At 42.9% G+C, this 27,126-nt stretch overlaps 1 protein-coding gene across 1 annotated transcript in view; it reads left to right on the forward strand.

Annotated features, from left to right (window-relative positions):
- LOC119436959 (zinc finger SWIM domain-containing protein 8-like) overlaps nt 1-27,126 on the forward strand; it is a 122,012-nt gene that overhangs the window by 15,347 nt on the left and 79,539 nt on the right. The window contains 9 exon segments of the mRNA XM_037704005.2: nt 1,910-2,069; nt 2,907-3,001; nt 3,623-3,735; nt 3,737-3,799; nt 5,876-5,983; nt 6,066-6,147; nt 22,488-22,804; nt 25,109-25,309; nt 26,345-26,562. Of these exon segments, the coding sequence (XP_037559933.1) occupies nt 1,910-2,069; nt 2,907-3,001; nt 3,623-3,735; nt 3,737-3,799; nt 5,876-5,983; nt 6,066-6,147; nt 22,488-22,804; nt 25,109-25,309; nt 26,345-26,562 (1,357 nt within the window).

Genomic DNA, 27,126 nt, shown 5'->3' on the forward strand with positions numbered 1-27,126 from the left:
GGCTGAACCTAGATTGGCTGCTTCTTGGCGCGGCCGCTAGGAGGAGGCCGCTGGAGTCTCTAATATTACAACCAATTTGAAAACTGTGCCTTGTAGTGCAAAAGAAACATCACACCCTTTTCCATGCCTGCTTTGCCCACAAAAGCAAAATCCGTCGTACACACTACCATAGAGCAGGCATTGAACACTGTTGTGAGTGCAACGGACCTCCAAGATTGGTACCTGCCATTTGAACTTCCTTTTTCTGTCACCTTCCTTGAGTTGGCACTGCAGCCACGGCCAACATGTAGCTTAGGAGCATGTGGAGATGATCTCGGAGGACCATGTTATGTAACATTTCTTGTCTTCTACTTAGAAGTTCAGCAGGGATCAGGAAGGGGTTATACATGGCACAACAGTTAGGTAACTATTAGTAATGTAAATGTTTTGGCAAGTAGCATCCTTGGTGGGACAGCTGGGATGTGACAGCTGAGTTTAATGTGTGTTGGCTGTGGACTAGAAATAATAGTGAAAAAGCTAACACCTACATGCATACTTCTACATGTTGCAGAAAAAAAGTAGCCGTTAACAATTGCAATTTCTTCTTTAAAAATGTATTTGATTACGGTTACCAATTACTGTCCCACAAAAGTAATTGAGCAATTACTAAAATGTAATCGGTTACTTTGATGTTACTTTCCTTCCTACTTAACATTGCACAAATAAAGTAAATGAATGAGATGGCCTGGCTCTCTCAATCTGTCCTCTGCAGCCTTTCACATGTTCTTCATCTTCATAATTTTCAAAGTTTCATTCGGTAATCTTCCCTTGTTCTTTTTTGAAGGCACCTGCTGATAACTTGCTGTGCCAAATTGCGCTGAAAGCGGAAAATGACTGAAATTGCGCCATGCTGCACCAGAACATCTTTGGCAGCTTTGGCTGCGTGGTGCAGGGCGTTGTGTAGTCAGTCTTGGAGGCTGTGTAAAAGTAACTTTCGTATTCTGGCTGCCAGTGAGCACGAACAGCCACATCTAATTAAGCCCCCTCAATAACACAGAAGGTAGCGACATTCTTCTGTCTAGCCGCCAAAGCCGGTGAGTGTGGAGTTCCTCTTATCTGCACCTCTTGGTGGAATGGGGTCACAGGGCTGTGCAGGAGCTGGTGCCATCTCGCTGAAAATCCATGCATGAGCGTTCGCGCTCAGCCTGTCGCACCATTTGTTTTCTTGGTTTTTGGTTTTGACTCATGCCGGCGACATGACCGTTCCCACGATTCTGATATTGGGTTAGGCGCTTGTGATATTGTGATATTTTGATCGCACTACTGCATAGCACGATCAACGCAATCTGAAAGAATAACTAAAGGGTGCGCGGGTGAGTGAAGGTGACTGAAGGCGCGTGACACGTGAGAGGTGGGTAACTGAAAAAGAGCCCATGAGAGGAGGAATGTCGCTTCCTTAAGCTTATTTTAGGAGGCGGACACCCAGTCACTTAATGTGAACTCCAGATATCTAGGTGCTTCTAGTGAGTGGCAAAGTGAAGTCAGTCACTTGCGGAATCTCGGTTTGAGCTAGTTGGTGCTGTCATATTACCTGAAAATGTCTGAATAAACCACTATTGTGTCCACTAACCCTAGCTTCTTCACAAGAAAACTTCTGCAGTCGCTTCACTAGCACCTAATACAAAAATACTATGAAAAGTGCCTTTAGGCTGCTCTTCAACACATTTTTAGTGCTGCAGAATGCAAGGTGTTACAACTGCTACTTTACTTATTTGTAATAATGCTCTAATTTAAAATGTGCATGCTCCAATCTGCTCCAGAATGAAATTTAATCTTCTCCAAAATTTGCTACCGTATGACTTTGGGCATTCCCACCCTGGTTTAGAAGCTGGTTGGAAACCTAATAGTATACTACTGTGTTCTTTTACAGCTGAAGGAGGCTTGGTGTTGCCCTTAGTGGAACTTGCAGCTAGGGAGGTTGCTGCACACATTCCTTTTGAAGTGGTTGAACATGTGTACCCACCAGTCCCAGAACAGCTACAACTGCGCATTGCGTTTTGGAGTTTCCCTGAGAACGAAGAAGACATCAGGTAATGGGGAATAAAAGCTGGCTTGGTGAAACCATGTGTGTTAATTTTTAAAAGCACTGAAATTAAAAGTACCCAGCTTTCTGCAGCACATGAAGGAACTCATTGCAGAAAATCCTCACTTTTTTAGCTATTGTGCCAGAAACAATATCTTAATGTGAACATCTTTACCCACTTGTAGTTAAGGGCTGAAAACATTCAAATAAAAATGGTTGCAAGCTCTGTATCACAACCTGCCTCAAAGGCTCATTAATGTGATTGTTGTAAAGTATTAGTATAAGCTTCCATAACAATGGAAAATGTGTTCAAGAAAACATTAATGTTAATAGTGTTTTTGTTCTAAAGTATTTTTTTACTAGTCACAACATATTCACTTTAACTGCAGCTCCTACTGTGATTTGTGGTCATGTGACAACCTAGTAGGTGCTAAGGGTATGTGATATAAAGATGTGCTTTAAAATAATTACGCAGAATTCCCCCTAGTTCTGAGCAGCTTAGTCTAATGGTATAAAATTTGAATTTTTGCCAGAATTTGAGATGTACTCATCAGCCGTCTGTCTTTTACAGTCAAGCTCATTACTAAGTAAATGGGGACTACCTTTAATCCTAGTATGTGTACGTTCAGGTATTGTAGATGTTGGGAGAAATGCTAAACATTCTTCCACGTTTCTTTTGTCTGGAATGAACTTACTGGCTTGCAAGAAATACTGCAAAGTGACTGCATCATTTGTACTGTTTTCCTGTGCATTTCGCTAACCTGTGTGTTTTGTTTTGCCCATGTGTCAAATTTGGGTTGTCAGCATTGGTATGACTGACAAGAGGTTGTCTTTTCTTTTGAAGACTTTACTCCTGCCTGGCCAATGGAAGTCCAGAAGAGTTTCAAAGGGGAGAACACCTCTTTAAGGCTAAGGCAACGAAGGACCTTCTTCAGATTGGTGTGTGCATTTTGTCTCTGCGTGCGTGCATGCATGTGTGTGTGTGTGTGTGTGTGTGTGTGTGTGTGTGTGTGTGTGTGTGTGTGTGTGTGTGTGTGTGTGTGTGTGTGTGTGTGTGTGTGTGTGCAGGCGGGCAGCGGAGGGGGAGGGTTCTTTATTCTTTTTTAAAACCTGTTATCAAGAGTGTGACAAACTTTGTTGCGGTTGTCAGGACAGACTTGCCTGTAACATTCTGGTGCTGTTTGTGCACATCTTGATTTGATCTAATTGCTCTGTTTTGTGTAGTATAATAATGTTAGACCAATTTTTCCACCCGCTACAGGGGTTCAGTGACTGTAGCATGCTACTGCTGAACACGAAGTTGAGTTCCACGCCATCAGGGCTGCCCTTTAATGGGAGCTGAATACAGAAGTACTTGCGTACCTAAATTTATGTGCATGTTTAAGCACCCTAGGCATTAAATATTGCATGCTGCCTGCAGTGTGCTTCAGCACCACTGTTACATTTAGCATTCAACAATTAGGAAATCAAAAGATTTTGTGGCGACCTAAATGTTGCGTGAAAAACTTCCAGCTGTCACTGTCTCTATATGATTCTTTTGTCTACCCTTCCAATAAACAGGCTTCCACTTGAGTGCTACAGTGCATCCTCCTCAGAGCTTGCCTGTGTCCAAGGGGTCATACAATGTGGCTGTGACGTTTGACCGTTGTCGCATCACATCATGCAACTGCACCTTGCAACAGTGTAGCCTCTTGGTGCTCCCACGTGGTGGCTGTCTGCTTGCACAGGATTCACCAGGTTACCAAAGCATTTTGCCTCTTTAATTCTTATCCTCATGTAATAATCTGTATTGGTGGCTTAGCGGCTATGGTGTTCTGCTGCAAAGCATGAGGTCACGGGATCAAATTCCCCCTGTGGCGGCTGTATTTCAATGGGAGCGAAATACAAAAACACCCGTGTCCCGTGCATTGGAGGCACATTAATCCGGAGTTCCCCACTACAGCGTGCCTCATCAAATCGTGGTTTGGGCACAGAATTCATTCAATCATTCAATCAATCTGTATTGGTGGGAGTGTTAATACTATACTGCCATTGTCAGATATAGCCTGAACGATGAAGGCATATCTCTAGCAGCTTAATTTTAACAAATGCAGGCTGTAAGCAGCAGACATTGAATGCTTTGAAAGGAAGGTGCCTTGAGCCAGCACATTCAAGGCACCCCAACCAGAAATTTAGAGAATCAACTGCAGGGCGAAGCAAAAAGGCACTTATGGCGGGTCTAGGATAAGTTTAACGAGGATTGTATGTGTTGTCCTAACCCTCTCCATCTTTTGGACGTGTCTTTCTCTTGCAGCTGTTTTGTGCAAAATTATGCAAACTGCAGTCATCGGGGAGACCAGTGTACATGTTGAAGAATTAGTTGTGAGGCACCAGTGAAAGTGATAAGTGTTCCCAGTTGAAAGTTCTTATTGGGAATCAACCAGAGTTGATTGTTCCATTTTTATTACAAGCTTGCAATGGTGATGAAGTAGTGCACTGAGGATTTTTCATTCTCATTTCCTACCTGCTTAGTAAAGTGGTATTCCTCCTGTTTGCGATGGATTCCATCACCTTTAAAGAAAAATACTGATTTTATCAGGCAATGTTAAATCTACACAGCTCTGCAAGAAAATTTTAAATATTCAACATGGAAAGGGTTAAAGCAGTGACATGGGAAATGTGTAGACTTTTACAGCTGACTTGGTATAGTAGTGTTAATGATGTGTGATGCCACAGAAAATTGCCGCCAGATTCTGGTATTGTGCAAGTGTGACATAGTTAAAGTGCAAGTTTCATGTTAATTGTCATTTAAATTAAGCAGCAAGTTCTTCGTAATCACAGATGTATGTGCAGTGCCCGTACAAAATCTCGTAATGCAGTAGACCCTTACTAATATGTACCAGGAGGGAATGCAGGAAAGGTACAGGCCAATGCAATACTATACAGTACTACGTTAGCATCGATGACTATCAGCTTAATAAATTCATGCAATGTCATGGTTTCTAAAACTATTGTTTAAGTGGCTTTGCGTTTAGAAGCTTCTGCCAGATAACCCTGTAGACACTCATTTTAGCGCCAATTCATTTTATTTGAATTCCAATATAGAATATAGCAGAACTGTTCTTAACATTCTATTTTTATTCACTTGGAAACAACTCTGCAAGCTTTGCAAACAAAATGCTCTGCATCAAGTTTACATTCTTGAAAAAAATTCTGTGTAAATAGCCGACGTCAATTTTGTTTTTGCACTTGTAAATCTACAGTTTTGTAATGGCATTCTTAATTGTATCATGAAATAATAATGCAGTAGTATAATGCTGTCTGAAGCAAACTAAACGTGCTGTATCCATTGTTAAGTCCGATCAAATCCATCAAGAGGGGTCGTCTGCACAACGCAAGATTATGCATCACTTTTATAACTGGTATGGTGCTCCTTGGCCAGAACTGGCACTTTTGCCATAAAAACCCAATAATCAACTTGCTTGAGGCATTAGAATATTTTTATGGCTGAAGTTTACCATTTGTTCTATTACTATTTGTTGGTATTTAATGTCATTTTCCTCTCATAGAGTTATATTGAATATTTGGTTTTACATTGTGTGGTGCGTCTCTCTCCCGCTTACAACATATGTAACTTGTCCTGTCAGTTGTATGTTTCAGGTTTCAGTGCTCTTTTATTGTCTAGAAAATTTTTCTAATCAAAGTTATTCATTGCTTTATAGAAAATGCGCCTTGTAAGATTGAAGTGAATTGTGAGTTGTGCACAATAAAGCTATTAGTCAACCACATTACGTTAAGACAACAGTGTCATAGGGATTGTATGAAACTTTGCAGCCAAACCAAGTTTGCCTGAGGGCACCGGTGTCGGAATCTCTATCAAGGCTTCATCGCGATCAGCTTCAAAAGTTTGCTCAGTATCTTATCAGCGAGCTCCCACAACAGGTAACTGCTCATGTGAACTATACTCGTTCATCAAAAAATATCACAGGGTAGGCTGTCACATCTTCCAATTGTTTTATTGTAGATCCTTCCCACTGCTCAGCGGTTACTGGATGAGCTACTTTCCAGTCAGAAGACTGCCATCAATACATTGCGGGGAGCACCAGGTAATACTATTGTTGGTGCCTTTTTTTTTCTTTCCTCCTAACCATTTGGTTAGTGAGCAGCATTTGTAGCATTATTCTAGGAAAATTAGAGCAGTGCTGAACCCTACTGGCAAAATTAAACAAGGGTGCCATAAGTAGCCTAGGGATTTGCGAGTAGTCCTCCTATATTCAATTGCATCGAGTATTGCCATGGCCAGTAAACTTTTTCAATGGCATGCCAACTACGAGTTGCATGATATGACAGAGCACAACTACGAGTGGCCTGTGACAGAGCACAATGGTGAAAGGAGCAAGAACATACACTTGTATGCTTAATACCCGTGTCACAGGGACAAACTTGAAACGCCACAGCTCTATCGACTCAAAGGAGTTGTGGCGCTGCTACACGGCACTTTTGAAAGGCCGTTAAGTGGTGTGCAGCACTGCGGATCTTTTAGTTTTCATGTCACCAAAAACTTCAATATTACATCCACTTAAAAGCACAAAAATTGATTTTATTTTTCTTTAAACATTTTAATAAATTGTTTATATATTTTTATACATATATCTTTAGTTTAAGTTGTTGAGTAGTGAAACTGCGGCAACGTTTGCGCCGCTCGATGCGGCTGCCGTTGCTCAAAGGCAATCTGGGGTTTCGATAGAGTTGTAGGGTGCTCCGTTGACTCTATAGACTATCTATTAGGCGGCCTTAGAAACCGCCTGTGTAGCAGCTCGAACTTAACCTTTGAGTCAACAGGCTATCGGTTGGAAAAATGCCCGTGTGACACGGGTATAAGGCATTTAACATTGGTGCCTTCTACTGTTAATGAGCTTGCACTCATTGGCTATTGTGACATGCTGCTGCCAGTCACTAAAGGCATAAGCTCTACTGGAAACGATTGGTTGTTCTCTTTAGACGTTTGTCATTAATCTGTTCTTTAGTTGTTTAACCGGCGCCTAATTGTTCATGTGTGCGGTTTACGCGATCAGTGGCACGTTCGAAAGATCCTATTCGTCCATTCCAGTGTCCTGCTCCTAAGCCTTTTGCAGGACGGTCCCGCGAACGGTTGGCAAGCACGCGAAAAGTTAATGCAGCTTGCCAACCCCAAGCGAAAGAGGAAGAGTCTACTCCCTTTCGTGCCCTAGTAACCCCTCCGTTAAGTGGCGTTAGCAGTTCAACACCCTCGCCATCTCTCGTAATATACAGCAACCATACTAAACTTTGCCAGCGCTTAGCTATGCAAAGAAGCCATATTACAGGAGAGGCGAGAGCCATCTGGGGAAAACATCATCAGGAGACGTGTAAGAGTCGAGCGTCCCTACAAGTTTCAAGGAAATGCCGGTGTTGTATTAAAACATGCAGTAAGTAAACCCTCGTTACCACAAACAATGATATCTCGAAATATCTTGAAATAGTGGTTGTCAAATTTTTTCCTCAGCCATAGTGTAAACCTATGTGTTTTTCACCCATCATCTTAAAAATGTTTTGGGCTGGACTCGGAATATCTCGAAATCTTGACTTTGAAAATACCAGGGAATAACAACAGGGCAGCATTGCTTGTGCTTTTCACCAGGCAGCAGCTTGTTAGCTGAGCCAAAAGTGGCCATGTGCTCCCTCTCCCTCGCTCAAACTTTCCGCCTTCTTTCTGTCTATCACTGCTCACCCTTCCTTGCCCGGCTGCTCGCTGCCACTTTGTTGTGGCCTCGCGCAGCAGCGGTGAGCTGGGAGCTTGTCTTTTTTTTTTTCTCCCTCTCTTATTTTGGACTCTGTCAATGACACATCAATGTGGTCACAGCGTATTAATTGGGACTTTGAGTAGCATGATTGGCACATTTGAGCAGGCGAGATCGCAGCATGACAAGGATGCTCGCGTCATGCTCACGCAATGGTGAGATGTAAATGCTGCGTCATTCGTGGGCGTCTGCTCAAGGCAAAATAATTACGCTCTTCCGCAGCTCAGGTTCGGTCTTCGAAGTGAACTTGTCCGGAATTCATTACAATGCAGAAAGTGACAGTGTCAGCTTTTTAAATGTCTGGAACTGGTGCTTGGGTGACTGGCTTCAAATATTGCTTAGGATCAAGCATCTTGACCCCGTGACAAGCACTCTGTCTTGGCGTGGTGCCTGTAACACCGTTGCCCGTAGATGGTGATGTGTGGTGCCAATGCACATGAGTGACCGAAAATATTACTTGTAGAATTTTGTTAAGGCTCCACATGGTCTGTACACACCCAGACTTCTATTTTTGTGATTTCTCTTATTTTCAAATTCCATTTATATGTCGAAATTTTTCCTGGTTTTTACAGCTTTGTATTAGCCGAATTGCCTTGCGGTCATCCAGGCTGAGTCCGAATTATTTTGAAGAGAGTGCTGTAAGGTGTCCAAAATTTCAGTGGTCCTTTTATGCATTGTCTCTGGGGCCAGTGGTGGTGGTGTGCTGCAAAGCTGTCCAAATAAAGTAAAGCACGTCCGTATTATCGGTCAGCAACTGTACTTATTCATTTGTTCGTTATCACTATTTTCTTACGAAGTTTCACTATGTATGGCACATGGTAAATTCCACTTGAAATAACTTGTTTCAGCCTGGTATATGTAACTCTTTTCTGTCACACTACATTTGGGCAATACATTTTTATTGCTTCCAAAATTATTGCTGTGCACAATATGTTTTGTACTTCCTTTATGAAAGTTGTATTGGCTCTACAGTACTCGCAGGAGTACTGACCAGCATGGGTTCAAGCTTAGGAAGCTTCAGGGCCATGTCAGCCATCACCTCCGTGAATAGTGGTGCACCATGGCGCCCACCCTCATGCTTGACCTCCAAAGCTTCTTGTGGCGAGAAACACAGCAGTACCCAAGTTATGAAATACAGTATAACCCCATTGATATGTTATTCTAGGGACCGCGCACAAAAATGACAGCATTTTCATTGTCACATCTCAGTAAGCCTATCAAATCCCGGCCGTGGCGGCCGCATTTTGCCCCCACATTTTGATGGGGGCAAAATGCAAGAACACCTGTGTGCTGGGCATTGGGTGCACGTTAAACCCCAGGTGGTCGTAATTAATCCATATTCCCCTACTACGGCATGCATCATAATCGGATCGTGGTTTTGGCACATAAAACTTCAGAATCTTTTTTTTTTTTTTTCAATAAATCTTCCTCCTCACTTTCATTCCCTTCTTCTCAGCTCTTCATATCCCATGTCGAGTGCAAAGAAGTAGTGAGAGAAAATAGGACAGGTTCTGCAACAGAAAAGAAGTGTAAGCGGAAAATGCTACACGTGGCTGAATGGCGATTCGGTGAAACATACAAAGCAGCACTATCATATTCCTTTAATTAGTCTCATTAATGGATATAAGTATTGCTTTGTCCTAGAACTATCAAGGCTTCACACAGTGATAACTTGCACGGCAGTGACCTGTTTACAATAAAGAAAAAGCGCAGCAAAAGTTTGACACCAGTACTTGTGTGGGTCTGCGCTAACGTGCAGCTGACTTCTATTAATCATAATGCAAAGAACAAAATTGTTTGATGCACTTGTAAAAGTATATTTATAGTAGTTGCCTAATGAGTGTTTTCATTGTATGCTTTAAAAATTATGTGCGAGCTGGGGGAGTACGTACTTAAATGTAATTCTGGTAATATGAAATAACCAGTTCAGGTTTTCTATATTTATTGGGACGCTTCTTTAAACCAAGGAAGTCTGACACTATGGTGAAAAGAAGTCCTTTAATAATTTAATAATGCAGAAAATTCCTCTTACTTTGGTATCTGCTCAAGTTTGTCTTTGCCTGTTAGCATTGTGGGGCTAATATTAGGGATCAATAATAGAAAAATTGTTCTTTGTTAAACACCGGTATCTTTAACCTTTACATTTATATTCGCATTTGGCTAGTAATTCCGTCTTTGTAGTAAATCAGTTTGTTGTGCATAGAGAAAGAACTGAGTCATGGGAGTCTGGCATCATGACAAGAAGGTTCCTTCTCTTGGCGCTTCAAATAGTAAAGATTTTTTGAAATGAATAAGGCCCTCTCTTTTTTTTTTTCTTTTTTTTTTCAGTAATATGTACAAGCCTTGAGTAAATTTCCACAAAAATTCCGCTGAACTATTACGTCATACACTTGCCTTTGCTTCGAGTTGTCGACAAATTCGACTTCGCCCTGCCATCTGCTAGCCGCCTGGTTAGCTTAGATGGTAGAGCGCCTGCCCCGGAAAGGCGGTGGTCCCGGGTTCGAGTCCCGGACCAGGACGAATTTTTCTTCAACTGCGAGGCTTTCTTTCGAGGAACCCAGTTGGGTTTCCATTGTAGCAATTGCTACATTTGGGTGGATGTCTCAGTTTCCCTTTAATTACTTATCTCCACCTAGCGGATTTCCGCTGAACTATTACGTCATACACTCGCCTTTGCTTCGAGTTGTCGACAAATTCGACTTCGCCCTGCCATCTGCTGGCCGCCTGGTTAGCTCAGATGGTAGAGCGGCTGCCCCGGAAAGGCGATGGTCCCGGGTTCGAGTCCCGGACCAGGACGAATTTTTCTTCAACTGCGAGGCTTTCTTTCGAGGAATCCGGTTGGGTTTCCATTGTAGCAATTGCTACATTTGGGTGGATGTCTCAGTTTCCCTTTAATTGCTTATCTCCACCTAGCGGATTTCCGCTGAACTATTACGTCATACACTTGCCTTTGCTTCGAGTTGTCGACAAATTCGACTTCGCCCTGCCATCTGCTGGCCGCCTGGTTAGCTCAGATGGTAGAGCGGCTGCCCCGGAAAGGCGGTGGTCCCGGGTTCGAGTCCCGGACCAGGACGAATTTTTCTTAAACTGCAAGGCTTTCTTTCGAGGAACCCGGTTGGGTTTCCATTGTGGCAAATTGCTACATTTGGGTGGATGTCTCAGTTTCCCTTTAATTACTTATCTCCACCTAGCGGATTTACGCTGAACTATTACGTCATACACTTGCCTTTGCTTCGAGTTGTCGACAAATTCGACTTCGCCCTGCCATCTGCTGGCCACCTGGTTAGCTCAGATAGTAGAGCGGCTGCCCCGGAAAGGCGGTGGTCCCGTGTTCGAGTCCCGGACCAGGACGAATTTTTCTTCAACTGCGAGGCTTTCTTTCGAGGAACCCGGTTGGGTTTCCATTGTAGCAATTGCTACATTTGGGTGGATGTCTGTTTCCCTTTAACCACTGTGATTGAAGCAAGTTTTCTCTGTAGTTCAGTGCATGTGAAGGCTGCTGAACGTAATAACCACCGAGCTTCTTGTCCCTCCAAGACAGGTGCTGCTAATTTAATTATGGGATGTCGCGCAGTCTTGTTTAAAAAGCGTACAGTAAGCTTACTCTAGCACATTTCTATCACTGAAATTGTTGCTTTGTTTGGAGTATGCCAGGGTTACAGTTGTTGGACCATGGCGGGGTATTCTGTAAGTGTCCACCTCGTGGACATGTCCATTTCGTCTGCTGCTGAAGTTTTGATTGGCTGGGTTGGGGTATGCACAAAAAGGTGACAGGTACCCACAGTCAATCAGCACTTCAACAGCAGACGAAAGGGACATGTCCACTAGGTGGATACTTACAGAGTACCCCACCAGACTGTTCAGTCATTCAAGGTGTGAAACATTGCAGCAAAGTAATTTAGTGGCAGTGAGCACAGCCCTGTGAAGTGTGCGGGGGGTACCCTAGAAGAAATGCTTGCCAATCACTACACACAAGCTTTTTTTGTTTCGCCCAAATGCTATTATGTTGCCACATATCGCAGTGTGGGAGAGCTCTTGCGCTTTGTCTGTACCTGATTAAAGTCCCTTTGTTTTCATTACTAGGCCACATTTACCTTTGTTTTTTATTGTTTATATGTTTTGTGAATTGACTTCTGAGTATACTTCATACCGCAAGGAAAACATTTTCAAAATGCTTGGGAGAAGAGATTCCTTATTGCTGCCTGCAGTGAGTGGAAAGATAACGTCGCATGGAGAAAGAGCACCAGGAAGAGAGGCTTGAATGGGAACACGGATTCGCAAATTCTGGTGGCACTGAAGTTAATGTTTACAGTGCCAGCATGTGACGGTGTTACCCACTGCATTTGTGACAATCTGGCCGCATTGCAGAGCAGAGTTACTCTGAAGTGTTAAGTTCAGGCAGTTGCAACCATCAGTTACATTGAACACTGGCCACAGATTATACTGTGTAGCGGAAATGCCTGAAGAGGAAGGAGTGGATTTGCTTTGTGCAGTGCAGAAATTTAGATTGGTGCCTTTTGGTATTTTGTTGGGTGCCAGACAAGGGACAGCTACAGTGACCAGATTGCCAGTGACTGTGACAAAAAAGTGATGTTAATGCAATGGATTTTGGAAGCGCAAATAACATGCATTGATGATGGTGCAATAAAGATCCATGTCATGCTTAAACAGACGGTGACAAAAAAGTGATGTTAATGCGATAGGATTTTGGAAGCGCAAATAATATGCATTGATGATGGTGCAATAAAGGTCCATGTCATGCTTAAAGGTAGGCGGTTTTATTTTTTTATTTTCTTGTGCGTCATGTTTATTTCTTGTGATTTGTTCATTTGAATGCTGATTTTCAGCAGCTTCTGCGTGCAAATTCTGACCCTTATTTTAAATAAAGTTACCTTAACACATAGCTGGCTTTACATGAAATGGTCATTGATGAAGCGTTTTGCTTAACATGAGCATTCATTGCCTGCAAGCTGATTTCTAAAGCTTCTTTGTTTTTATTTTGTTTTGTTCTTCTTTGTTTTTTAAAGCTGGGGGAAGTTGTCATCTCGAAGAAATAATAATTCTACGAATTTATCTTTGTGCCTATCAGTAATTATCGTTAGTAAACAGTTACCAACTTCAGCTATAATAAAGAACTACTCATGTGTCTTCTTTATGTCTGTTAGAGATAACAGCATAGTTGTCTCGGCAAAAATTGTAACATATAAAATGGCTGAATGGTGAAATGAAGGAGAAGAACAAGTGAATTTAGATGTGGCAACTAACTTGCACCACTCGTAAATGGCTACTGCCTGCTAAATGCATCTCCTTGAAGTATAGCATTTTGTATCACAAATGCTTAGTCGGTGGAGTTGTCTGCTAGATGGGAATGGGTGTTTCGATGGCAACTGTAGCTTTCTTTGTTAGGCTTAAAAGCATCCAATAAGAGAATGTATCTGAACATGGAAATCACTTACTTATGCTTTGTGGCAAAACAATGTAAAAGCAGATTTAAGTTTATTTCTTTTTTGTTAGCAAGTGTGAGTGCGGCAGCAATAGCAAATTTATTTCAAAGCAGGAACACATGTCCTGCTAATTGACTACACAAGGCCCACAATCCTAAATTTGATAGTGTATTGTGCTATCTGTAATGCTCCCATTGTGTCTAGGACTTACTATAATGCATAAAGGTAATCTGGACTTTCAGAAATGCATGCAGTACTCGCTGTTGCTTTGAAACAAGGCCAGCTATACGTGTGCTGAACCCCTTTGCTGAACCTGTGCTGAACGCTTTAGCTCCTGAATTTTATTAAAGGCAGGTATAATGCAAGAAGGGACCATTTCAGTCGAAGCCATTCCTTATTTTTGCTGTCTCAATTTTGTTAATTCAAGATTATGTGGGAAAGTATTAGTGCTAGTTTTAAATATAATTGTCTGTACAGGTGATGAATGTAGAGCATGTAATGAAAGCCAACAGCATGGTGTAAAACGAGTTTACAGGTATACTTTTCTTCCCGTAAGCAAACCTTAAGCTACAGCCAGGATGGATAGGGGCAATACAGCTGCGACTTTAACCCTTCGAGGGTCAATTTATTGTTTTGCCAAATGTGACCCGCCAGGCTCTATTTTATAATTGCAAATTTAAAATCTTTGGAGTGACCTATTTTTAAAATATTACCTTAATTTTTGTAGTGACCATAAAGTTACAAATATTTTCTCTTCGTAAACATTCATTGTTTATTCATGAAAACAGGTGGGCTTGCATACATACTTATAAGAATAAAAAAGCGGATACACTGGAATAGATATATTCTGATTGGGCACTTGGACAGTAGTCTGCATCGAAGAAATTGCAGCTAGACTCACTTGCAGAAAAGCAACTGGCGTACACATCCATAGTGTAATCGAACTGTGTATGTGAGCACACGCAATAAAATGCTATGGTTGTGCACCCGTCAGAAAAACCAAACAAGTTAGAAACTTGCAGTAATCCTTCGTCCCATCGCCAACGAGGGGCAATCAGTTGTCGCAAGTCTCGTCACTTTTAACGAGCGCGACAAACGGAAATAGCCTGCAAGGCAAAACCAGAATTAACCACCGCTCGGATGCGCAAGTGCTCGCCAAAGGGCTGGCGTAAACAGGCCGTGGAATGAAAACCAAGAGACTAGGGAGCGAAACATTAAAAAATTCTTGTATCCACACAAAGTGGCAGCACTTGCTGGGCTGCGTAGAGTTGAAAATTGGCGCGTCTTTCAAACGTACAGATGGCGTCTTAAATATACGGTGTGGACCATTTGGGACTTATTCACAGCGCCGTATATTTCTTTTTGACCCTGAAAGGGCAACAAAAACAACTTGCCATAAAAAAATTGGTGCAAATTCCTGCATGGTTCATGGTGGCAGTACCGAGCACACGCGGGTGCCAGCACAGCGTATGGCATGTGTTTTTTAACAGAATGCCAAGGTGCTGGCCGTGTCATGTGCTTAGCCGTATCGCTCAGTGGCCTGGGGCACGTGGCCACTTTCTTAATTGAGTGCAAGCTCTTGTGTCTTCCGGTCTATTTATATTTATAAAACACTTTCATGGCGCTCCGCCACGAGCGGCGTGAATAATCAAACTTCTAATGAGAGCAGGGAAATACACAGTTAGAGTAGTGCCCACAATAATTTTTGAAGTACTGGAGACTACTCCAGTTGTGTTTAAGCGTTCTGGAATAGGTTGGGGGAATGTTTACATGTGCCAGCTGTGTCAGCAGAGATCCCTGCAAGCGCCGTTTGCATGATGCTATACACCTCAGCCGTGCCACCTTGCCAGCAGGTGCAGATGTTTCCCTGCATTGTGGTAACACCTCGCCTGCTCCATGCCACAATCGAGGGCTGTGTTGCAGCACACAGTGAACTGGCCCACATTGTGCAGTGAATCATGCATGAATCGAATGGACCTATATTTTATTTGAAGGGATACGGACACAAAAGTTGGCGGGTGGTTTTTTCCGTCGGAACAAATGTTTAACTGTTGAAAATGACGAATACAAGCTGCATTGAAAAAAAAAAAAGAGAAACATCCTTTTCTTACAATCTTATATTGCACCTTGCCTCCAAGCGGCCACCGGCAGAAGCTGAAATTTGACGTCATAACACCCACCCGCGCAGCCAAGGTCGGCCACAGCCGTCGCAGTGTTTCCGGGGGTGTCGGTCCCTTGCAGCGTTTGTTTAACCCCTTTCGGCGATCTTCGCACGTGGTTCCGAAACATTATTATCCCCGTTGGCGCTCCACGCAGGTGGTGAGTCTTACATGCGCCTTCCCACGGTCCTCGCTCGGTATTGTCGCGACCGCCACGGCAGAAGTAAATGGCCAGCCAGACATTGCTGTTATAACAGCATCGTCGGTCATGACACGCCGTCGCACACGTTTCCCAGAGACGAGAAGGTGCGTAAACTTTGGATACCTGCCTGTCGGCCACCATGCACAGCCTGGAGACCTCTAAAAAATGACTTCATTTGCGCGGACCACTTCGTCGACGATGATTATGTGACCAGCCCGGCTGTACTGAAAAGCCTCGGCATGCCGCTCATAAGGCAATGCTTAAAGCCTGAAACTGTGCCATCGGTCTTCTCACGAAAACGCAAGGCAGAAGTGATCAGCAGCCCGTTGGAAAAGAGGAGGCGAAAAGATGTCGGTACTGTTTTCGTTCACTTGCAGCCTTCTTGAGCAGTGTGAGGGCCAGGCTAGGGCGAGATGCCCGAGGCTGGGCACCAAGGCAGTAATGTCTTTAAAAATGTTGGCAAAGCATAGTAAAACATTACAAGGCTAGCGACTGAGATCAGCACACACACAGCTCTGCTTCTCCACAGGCTAAAATCAGAAAAAACTGGGCAGAATGCCAGACAGGTGCTGCCATCTGTCGGTCAGCTGGCAAAGCGGATGGGAGAGTCTCTGGAGGTACTGATACCTCACAGCAGTTGCTCACGCTGACGGCATAAACTACTATTCAGTCATCCACCCAGTGTTGAAGTACCCCGCAGCTGCCTCGCCTGCGTGCGCTCTTGAAAAAGCAAGTTTACAGAGGAAATGACAAATAATTCTTGCACAAGTGTGGTGCAGAGCTACGGTTCGCGAAAACCTGACTGGCACTTCCACGGCCGCCTGCTCTGCTTAGTCGCTTGACGCGGAAGGCTTGTAACCGTAAGCGGTAATATTTCTTCCAAGTTGGAATGGTCCTCATCTTTAGACGTGTACTCATCGCTGGTAGAGGCACCAGAACTCGAATCCATGCTCGCGATGGCGGTGTCGATGCGCTTCGAATGGCCGCGGCCGGCTGGCTGGCTATCCGACGAGGGTGTCGTGACGTCACGCCTTCCAACTCCTGCGGGTCGGGCGGCAAGGCGCACCCTCATAAAAACGCCAAAGATAAAGCCATCGGCTCTAAAATGAGCTAAGTGACTGACTACTTCTTTTCGGTGTAATCACACACTGAGGATTAATTTTCAGATTTCGTGTCCGTATCCCTTTAAGTATATTAGCATAGCAATTTTAATAGCTCTAGCTATTGAAACGTTTGAATTGAAGATTTGCGTGCCTTCCTGTTGCATTAACCCGTTGCATGCGAAGGACGACTCCCTCATCCAGGTATTTCTTTTCGTCTGCCAAGTGCAACAGATGAGTAGCAGTTGTTTTATTATTTTTGTGTGAATGCTCCACTACTAAATAGTGCCAGCTTCCCAGAAAACAGATGTTTTTGTGGTTGCAGTTGGTGAAAACACTGAAAATCTGGCTACTCTGGGTATTAAGAAATGGTGGCACAAAGTTGGGCAGTTGCAGTAATAACAGCTGCCTTTTTTTTTTTTTTTTTTTTGATGCCAAAATCGTGTTGGTTTTGGATGTTTCTTCACTCCGTATAAGAAATTTGACCTGCAAAGCTCTATTGAGTCCTGTTCAGAGCTTCAACTTAGTACTCCGCATGAACTGCTGATATTGTATTAACGAACACTGTTTACAGGGACTCTGTCTTGAAAAAATTCAGAAAATTTCATTTTCTTTTTCAAAAATCTGACATAGAAGGGTTATGTGTTTCTACTATAACTTTAATTATTTGCTGTTAGCAATTAGAGTGTCTGATAGGTTTGATTTGTACACTGACCACAAATAAGTTGAATTAAGTTCAGATGTGCTCATAGAAATCCATGACTAGTTAACATATGCTGTAAACTGCAGCTTGCATGCATCATAGAAGTAGATTATGGTGCTTCACCTGCAGACCACAAATGCATATGCTGCTGCAACTTGTGGGTCATGGCCTGAGTGAGTCCAGAGGACAGCACTTTAGTATGTAGCCTTTTGCAATGTGTGATTAATTTTTTGAAGAGACTGACGAGCGATCTTAATATTAAGTATGTAGACTCGCTTTGTATCCGCCGTGGTTGCTCAGTGGCTATGGTGTTGGGCTGCTGAGCACGAGGTCGCTGGATCGAATCCCGGCCACGGCGGCCGCATTTCGATGGGGGCGAAATGCGAAAACACCCGTGTACTTAGATTTAGGTGCATGTTGAAGAACCTCGGGTGGTCCAAATTTCCGGAGTGCCCCACTACGGCATGCCTCATAATCAGATTGTGGTTTTGGCACGTAAAACCCCATAATGAATTAGACTCATTGGATGCTTTTGAACACATCAAATGTTAGCTGTGTATGAACTCTAAATGCTAATAACTCGAGAGCGGTGATATCGTACTGTAAAAGCGGAGAAACTAGAACCGAATGCAGCTCTGAAGCAATAACAATAATTCATGTCTAATTATGCAATTGTTGCCACAATTCTCTGCAAGATTTTAGCAGATGCCTTTTCCTATTTTGTCAGTCTCCTGCATCCAGGTGCAATTTTAGAAAATCTGTGATGGTGCTCGTTGGTTGCAGGACTGCAGTGATTTATTTTATTTCCTTAACTCGGTTGCTGTAAATAGCAGGCATAAGCCCCTTACTCCTCAAAAAAAACTTGCACTCCCATGTGATCTTGACAAGAGCACAATGTCGAAAATGGTCCACACTGCCCTGGAAGAACAAGCAATCATGTACATTACACTATCTTCTGCCTGGTGTTTTCTTAGGCAGTTCTTTTTGATCAGCTGCACCATCTTAATGTTTGTATCAAATGTAAATTCAGTCTCCCAGCTCCTTATGTCTGGTTTTGCAAAACCATCGTTGTTGCTCAACTTCGTATATTACTTTTAAAAAAGAAAATGTCTAACGAAATGCGAGAGGATTGGATACTTGCAGAACAGAAGTAGTATTGCCTCTTCCGGAAGCCTAATTTTTTAAACAACCATAACCGCTGTGCAATTTTATGTTGAATATTTTCAAGAATCCTGTGATTCATAATCCCTGCGAACAGATGAACACGTTCAGCCCATTCCCTAGCTCATAATTGTTTGCAGTAAAGTGGCCTAGTTGAAACAGTGGCATAAATAATCCTTGGGGTGAGTCTGAAGGAAAGGAAAGGCACACAGGTTCCTGTGAGCTGACGTGTCAGCTCGACACTCGAAAACTGGCGAGAAAAAGTGGTAGTAAATACAGCTGCACTTCTCCACAAGGAACTGTCTTATCGTTTACCCTCGACATCTCACAGAAGATCGTTTTTGTTCGGGGAAACAATAAAAGTGCTCTTGCACATTTAGGGCACATGCATAGCCTGGCAATGATTGTTCATTGCAGACTGTCATCTCGAGTCACATTGGGCAACTTTGTGTCGACACTATTGTTTGATGTTTGTTTTGTTTTCTCCAATGTTGGAACTGTGCATATTGTGCTTTGTGGTCAGTCATTGGTAATTTTAAAAGTTGGGCATGTTTGAAAGTGGAGCAGTTTGTTTCTTCAAAATGTATTTCTCATTCTAAGCAATCCATAATAAAAGAACATGTCATTTTTTAGATAGTTGGGATCGCTTCACAGCATAGGAAGAAAAGTTGCCAGTCAGAGTTGCATGGAAGGCATTTCAAGGTGTTTATTACAGGTATAAGCTTTTGCTTTTCCGTTGAAAGGTTATAGACATTCAACACTGGCGATCGTAAGTAGGAAAATAATGCACCTTTGAGATATTGTAAAAGTACATTCATAAAAGAATTAAAGTATGTCATGAAAGTTGCAATTCAGTGATATTGCTGTAAAGTTGATGGGACACGAAAGATTAAAATTATTTGAGCATTTCTAGTAAATTACCCTTCTGCAATGCAAAAAAGAAAAAGCCGGTCTTACCATGTGAAAGAGGCTTGGTAAGCAAAAGACGCCAAATGGAGGACTGACGCCTGTGTCACACTGTTGGTCCAGTCAAGTTATGGTATTTGCCTATTTAGTGTTACATGCTGTTTAACCCTTGCTTAACTCTGTGATGTAAGCATCTAGTGTCTGTCTTCCTGTTTAAGTCTTAGCTGCCAGTGTGGGATTAGTCCTAAAATAGTTTTAAGACATTGGTCAGGTCTACGTAGTGCAAAATTTTATTAGCCCTTCACATGAGTGTCTCATTCATTTTTTGTAGATAGGCAGCTGATAGTAGTGGCAAATTGTGCATTTATTGTTTCTCGCCACTCAGTGATGCGAAGAAGACTCAATGTAGTTTCCTGCTTTTAGTACAGCAAATTTAAAAAATGGAAATAAAGCACCGAGACACTGTGATGGGTCATATTTGTGCTAATGCCTCGGTGTTGGTAGCGCAACATCGTAAGCATTTTTCATTCGATTAAAAAAAAAAAGAAGAAGCTTGCCACAAGCTGTGTTTTTTCACAGTGGCAAACACCACTATTGACCGCCTGTGTACCGTAAGTACGTATCTTTCACTAAAAGTTCATGTAGGACGCCATGACGACTAATCCGTAGCATAACACATTCAGTATGGCGAATAAGAAGCTTAGGCCAGTTATAATTACTACAGAAACACAGATGAAAATAACTGCACGTCTCGAGATGAACTTCATACCCCGGCAGCTCTGGGATGAGCCGTTCAATACTTTAGAAAGTAGCATTCTGAAGGTCCCAAAGCAACCTTTTTGCGTCTAAAATGATAGTCAGCAATTGTCGGCAACAAGGGGCAATGTATCTGTGAAAAATGCCACAGCATGCCTCTTAAACTTTGGGAAAAGATGACTGCGAGATGAAGGGGGGGGGGGGGGGGGTGCTACCGAGGCAAGGCATGTCGCGTTATCCAACTTTTGATGCAAAAACACAGCAGGGCCAGCACTGCCAGTTGTAGTGCTTGCACCCAATGCATTATCTCTCCTAACAGCCAGATGCTAGCGTACCATGCTAATAGGAAGAGCGCAAGATTGGGCTTTTCGTTAGAATTACCAGCATGACAGCTTAGCCAAGATTGCTTTGGTCGTACATACTACATAGTTATAACCAATTTAGCTTAAGCGAAATTTTATTGCAGTTTGCCTTTAAGCATTTGGTGTGATTGCTTGAATGTAATCAGGGGACCTAATGTAAGTTATGTTCACGGGAAGTGTGCATAGGCGAATTTCAAGATGAGTTGAAGGGCATTACGGAAAATGTGCAGAAAATTATTTGGCTTTGCTTAGAAGTGCATAGACACTTAGCGCATTGCAAATAATTTTTATCTTCTATAGAGTTGTGTGCAAGTTGGAGTACCCGGTCCACACATCCTTGGGGATGATTGTTTACCAAATAGCGATTGATATTCGCTGCAAGTGATCACTTTATGGCTTATAGGATGGCTATGCTACAAATTTAAACAGTTCTACATTGGGTGTGATTGTGTCTGGGGCTAGGAAGCAGTGCAAGTACCCACTGCAGTTTCAGCACTAATGTGGCAGCCAGCATGAAAGCTAAAATTATCGTAGTTCATTGAGAACAAGCAGTTCTGTAACTGAACATTTGGTACAAATCCAGTAATGGCCAGGGAGACACTGGCTAGTGTTAAGGGGGGAAGAATGGCTTTGTACAAATGAAATTCTTTTCACTGAATTTTATTGCACTGAAGTGTTTCACCAGATTGCAATGGCATTTTGGCAGTAGATCAGTTAAAACCTTGTGCAAGTATTATTTGAATCTGCTTGCCACCCATTCAGCCCGGCTGCAGTTTGAATATTGTTAAGCTTAAAAGCATGGGTGTCCGCTAAGGCCCTCTGAAGGTGATCAAAATAAAAGCAAATTTCCACTGAAGGGAGTGTGCTCTTAGCATTTCTGGTGATTTATTACCAGATTTAGAAGATCACATTTTTCTCGGTGTCTATATATACTAATCATCTGCGGGAGTGTGCTATTATATTAGCATTTCTGGTGAATTATTAGCAGATTTAGAAGATCACATTTTTCTCGGCGTCTACATATACTAATCATCTGCCACAATTTTGTTGGCCAGTTGTGCACTGACCAAGACTAAAAAATTTCAGGGCAGGCTGCAGAGATCAACATGATCTATGTCAGCCATGAATTTTTTTGCAAGTTCCGCATTCCACAGATGAGCCTGACTACCTTTTTTGCTGATATTGCTAGGATTGTTCATGAGATAGCGTATTTTGCTTTTTAACTCCTGTTTTTAAAGAGCTCAGCCCACCTGTGCAATCTTACAACTATTTTGCATTAGTATAGCTCATCCATTGTTCAAACATTGACTGTGTATACAGAATATTATGTATTAGGGCAAAATGTGCAAATGAAGCGCAGGTTGCAAATAAAGAAAAGACTGAATACCTTAATGTGTTAAGGAGCCGTTGTGACGACATAGATACATGGCTCTGGTTTGCAGAAGTTTTTTTAGACTATAAAGTATAATAAGTGGTCTACAAGTTTCTCCACACTTCTGAGTTGCAGTGGCACTCTCCATGGGAGGAATGGAACATGCCGGAGCACCGGCAAATCTGCATTCTTTTGAGCCACCAGAAGGGCATTTGAGGAGCGTTTCACTGCGTTGTACTCCTAATTTAGTTTTTTAAATGCCCAATCGTGATTCACCAAGGCAACAACCAGAAATATATATATTTTTTTTTTCTGAGAAAGTTGCTTTATTTCATTGTGCATCACTATGTCATAACCCTTGACAGTCTGAAATACTTGCTATCTATTGTTTTAAAGGGTATTTCTTGCCTAGTAAATTGCACTTGCGTAAAATACCTGCCTCAAATTTTTTAACTGCCACAGATCCGACTGCTGGAGCATCTGCATATGAACAGACGACATGGTGCCTTGATGAGGGAACCCTGCACGAAAACATTCGGAAGATCCTGATTAAGCTTTGCGTCCCATCACCAATGGTGTTTAGTGATGTCAACTATTTGTCCTCAACGGCACCGCCTGCAGCCACTGAGTGGTGCAGCCTGCTCCGCCCACTTCGTGGCAGGGAACCCGAGGGCATGTGGAACCTACTGTCTATTGTACGTGAAATGTTTCGACGCTCAGACCGCAATGCCATCCCTCTTCTGCAAATCTTGACGGAAGAAGTTTTGGCCTGCGAACAGGTGCGTGCCATGGTAGAACTCAAATCGGAACATTTATTTATTTATTTATTTATTTATTTATTTATTTATTTATTTATTTTCTATACCCTCAATTGCCAAGGCATTGCAGAGGCGAGTTGGTGACAATATATAAACAAAGAAAAGAACAGAATGAAACGTGCAGCGTTATAAAATATTAGCTACAAATTATCAATGTGAAATGAAATATATCAGAATGAAACAACTAAAACAAAAATAACTGAACTGAACAGAAATAAACACAGCATGTTATACAATATTAACCGCAAAATATAAACGTAAAAGAAATATTGGAAAGGGAGAAAAAAAATGGCAAGGGGGGGGGGGGGAGAAACTGCAGTCATCGTGACACATGTAAACAGAAAAAGGTGGGGAGGAGAGATGCATAAAATGATTAAGCAGGGTTATCGCAATGTAGGTGTGCCGGTAAGGAATGTCAAAAAAGAGAATGACCAGAAATGGAAACAATGTTGTCATAGTTCCAATAGTTAAATGTGTGCGGTATTAGGGAAAAACAAGATGTGTTTGTGTTGCAGAAAATGCCTTTAACTTTGTGTTTATGGTCAGTCGATGATGAGCGATAAGTGGGTGGTGTGATAAGCTCAGTACATAGGGATGAACGATGGAAGACCTTATGAAAAAGGCAAAAGCGGAAATACTTAAGACACAGCACGGTAGCCCGGTAGAATAATAAGGAGAGGTGCTGACACTCTCTACCCACCGCGCGCGAAAGCGCCGCCCGCTCGCGTCCATATTATGTTCGCCTCGGTTACAGCTCGGGCGGCGCCGTTGTAGAGGGCGCTGCGGAATGCGGTCCCAGTCCCGGCGGCAAGGCGCCTGCTGCCACTGCTGTGTCTTTCTGCTTGCATGTGCGACCGCGCTGTTTTGAAGGCACGCTTTTTGTTTGCGTGCGTTTCATGAGCTTGTGCTTTGGTATTGTCGCCATGGGCCCTCAACAAAGGTGGCAGCGGCCTTCTGAGGGGTGTTTGAAATGGGTAGAAAGTGCTTCGTTCCGAACTGCAATTCTCGATACCGGACTTGTGCGGAGCGTGTCCGTCTATTTAAAGCGCCGTCTGACAGCGGTCGTCTAGAGCAGTGGCGCCGTGCAAGTCTGAGGGCAGACCGAACTCTAATGCCTACCGACCATGTCTGCGCCAATCATTTTTCAGAGGATATGATATCCACGGCATATTACGCGGAACTCTATGAAAGGGTGATACTTGACGCGCCAAAGAGCCCTGTTCTGTCTGCAAATGCAGTTGAGCACCGAACTGTCCAAAGAGCATCACGCGGTCAAATAAACCTTGGAAGCCGCTGCGGAAGAGTGTGCCACAAAAACCGCTCAGTGAGAAACTACTGTGTACCAAAACAGTTTGTGCAAACTTGCTGCATCTAGAAGATACATATTGTGTCCCAACTATCATGCACCAAGATTTAAAAATATGCAAATGTCGCATAGCTGGACAGAACCAAGTTAATGGTGTTTGCCGTCAGTTGGGGATATTCACATTAATTTTGCATCCTGCCTAATTACAAAATTATTTTCATATTTGATTGATCAACTTTTTAAATACTATAATTCACATAAAATGTGTGAACGAAAAAATTGTAGAGCGACATGGAAAACTCCTGATACAGCTTTCTGTTGCTCAATACGTGATACACAAAAGTGTTTTCCGAGCATGAAAGAAACCCGGGAATACACGCAAAATTGTCGCGAGACTGGCCGCTCGAGGCACTTTGCATGTATTCGTGGGCTGTACTTGCTGTACTTGCATTGCTGTACTTCTCTAGCAAGAGTTTGCTCTGCACTCACTCTTGCTCCTGAGAGCCATTCCTTTGAAGGAATCTATGTTTAGTGCACATTGCCATACATTAAAACCATTTCAGATGACATCACATGGTGATACAATGAGATTGCTCACATGAGTAACATCATGGACTTAAGATGAAGGAATGCCCAAGAGAATGAATGGGCAGAGAGATGTTGGATGATTGATGAGTTGTGAAATATTTAGTCTATTTGTAAGTGATTGGGTTCACGTAAAGCATCTGAAGTCGGCTCTTGAAGTTCGAAAGGGCATCCCCTACTGGATCATTGCATTCGTACAGAGTCGGCACAGCTGTTTCAGGGTACCGTCAAGGAGGACATGCTGTTGTGCTAGTCACTGCCCTGCTTTTCAGAAAGCAGTGCACTAGAAATAGTTGTAATGTCTCACTAGTGTGATCTGGCTTTTGTGCAGAATACCTTTAAAGTCTATGCTTTTTTTGTCTATGCACTGGCAGATCCTCTGCTGGTGGTTCAACACCAAGGTCTCCCTGCACACTGGATCAAACGGCCACGGAGGTCGCGCAGTCGGCCACGGCAATGCCCACTCGTCGCAGCATGCCTGCAGCAGCCTTTGTGATGAGATTGTTGTTCTTTGGAGGCTGGCTGCTCTCAACCCAGCCCTGTCACCTCAAGATAGGCGCTCCTTCTTTATTCAGGTTAGAAATCACTCTGACTAAATCAGTGGCCCTGCTCCACGTTAGCAAATATATATATATATATATATATATATATATATATATATATATATATAAGATAGGTAATTGCAAGGCTAAATTTTGTAGCCCAGGGCACTGGCCCTGCATTGTGTGCTGCTTGGGTGTAGATTTTTTCGATATCCATAAGGTGAGATTTTTGTTCAGGTTGTAACACACATCTTTATTGCAGCAAATTGGTGGAATTTCTGTGAAGCTAAATAAAAACGTTTGGCAAGACTACGATCAAGACTAGTGTTGCTTGTTCATTTACGTAAAATGAATTACGAAGGATTGCACAATTTGAAGTTTTGCCGCCAGCAAGTTAGACACATCACCTAAGCAGGGAACACTGGTGTGAAAAATCTTGTACATGAAGAAAACCTTTTCAGAGATTGGCATGTTGAGCAAGCATTATCTCTAGAGAGACAATGTTCTACTTTTCAATAAAGAAGCACATTTTGCTTCTTCAAGGAGGAAAAGGCAAGAATATTGTGCTTATGTGAGCACAAAGTATTTTCTGCTGTAGAAGCCGCTCGATTGGCTCAGGCATATCTGGTTTCTCAGTCAGCACCATGACAACAGGGATCTCGGCAGTCATCGCACACTGCCATTGGTGTGTCACGTGCACAACTCAAAATGCGAAACAGAGCAAGACACAAAACATGCCCACAAGCTTCCTGCCATTCCATTTTGAATGGTGAATGTGGCGATGCATGCACTGTTGCTGTGTTTTTGGTGTTTCTTTTAGACTTCAACACACATCACACTCTGGGGCTTGTCCAAATTAATTAACGCACAGCCAGATAGTTCTGAATTCGTGAGAATTCGATGCCACTGCATAATATTAATGTTTGCTGGGATGCAAGTCTAAATTAACATGGGTCAACTAATGAGGTTTTACTCTGTTAGGGCCCGTTAAAATTTGGGAGATGTCGTCGACTTCATCCATCATTTTAAGTGCCATTATGTACTTTCTGGGGCTTTGTGGCCATGCAGATGGGAGAGTGGCACGTGAAGACACTGGAACGAGTCTGCAAAGTTCGTGCAGGCAGCAGCAATGTGGCTGGCACAGGTGGAAATGGTGGCCTGAGTGGGGCTCGTCGCTCTGACCTGGATGTGTTCCCTGGCTTCAAGCCCTCCCTGGAGGCCTGTTTATTGGATTGGACAGACTACCCAATTGAAGGAATTACCTATGCTGATGGCGGTGCCTGCAGGTTAGATTGCCACTGTTTAGTATGTGTTGACACAATTCATATAGAGTTGTTGAAGCTTCAAAACTTGGTTTTTGCTGTTTGGGATTATGCAGATATGTGTGTGTGCAAGGTTTGTCCAGTATTTGTGCAACAATGAATGTCCATTGAAGTCAAACGTGCTTTGCATTATTGGGCTCAACATGCAACATCATCTAGGGGTTACTGTCAAACCTCAGTGCAACCAAGATTGATTTAATGCAGTTCACAGTATAACGAAGCATTTACAGTACTTAGTAGCAATTCTATCAAGAACTGCGAATTTTTATTTTACAGAGGAATATTGCACGTGTTCGTATGATCTGCAGCGGTGCGGCAACGCGTTCGGAACAGCCGATTTTTTTTTTTTTTTTTTTCGTATTCTGAATGATGTATTTCGGCCGGGGAATGTTAGGAATTCGTATCACACCGAAATTCGTACCAGGCGGGATCGTATCACCGGGGTTGTACTGTAATAGGTCAACTCACGAGAGCTTGGGCGATCTCCTTCGGCAGGTGCAGCTCGGCGTGGTATGACCTCGCACGAGC

The sequence above is a fragment of the Dermacentor silvarum genome, chromosome 1, assembly GCF_013339745.2.
Source record: "Dermacentor silvarum isolate Dsil-2018 chromosome 1, BIME_Dsil_1.4, whole genome shotgun sequence".
In the NCBI taxonomy this organism is placed as follows: domain Eukaryota; kingdom Metazoa; phylum Arthropoda; class Arachnida; order Ixodida; family Ixodidae; genus Dermacentor; species Dermacentor silvarum.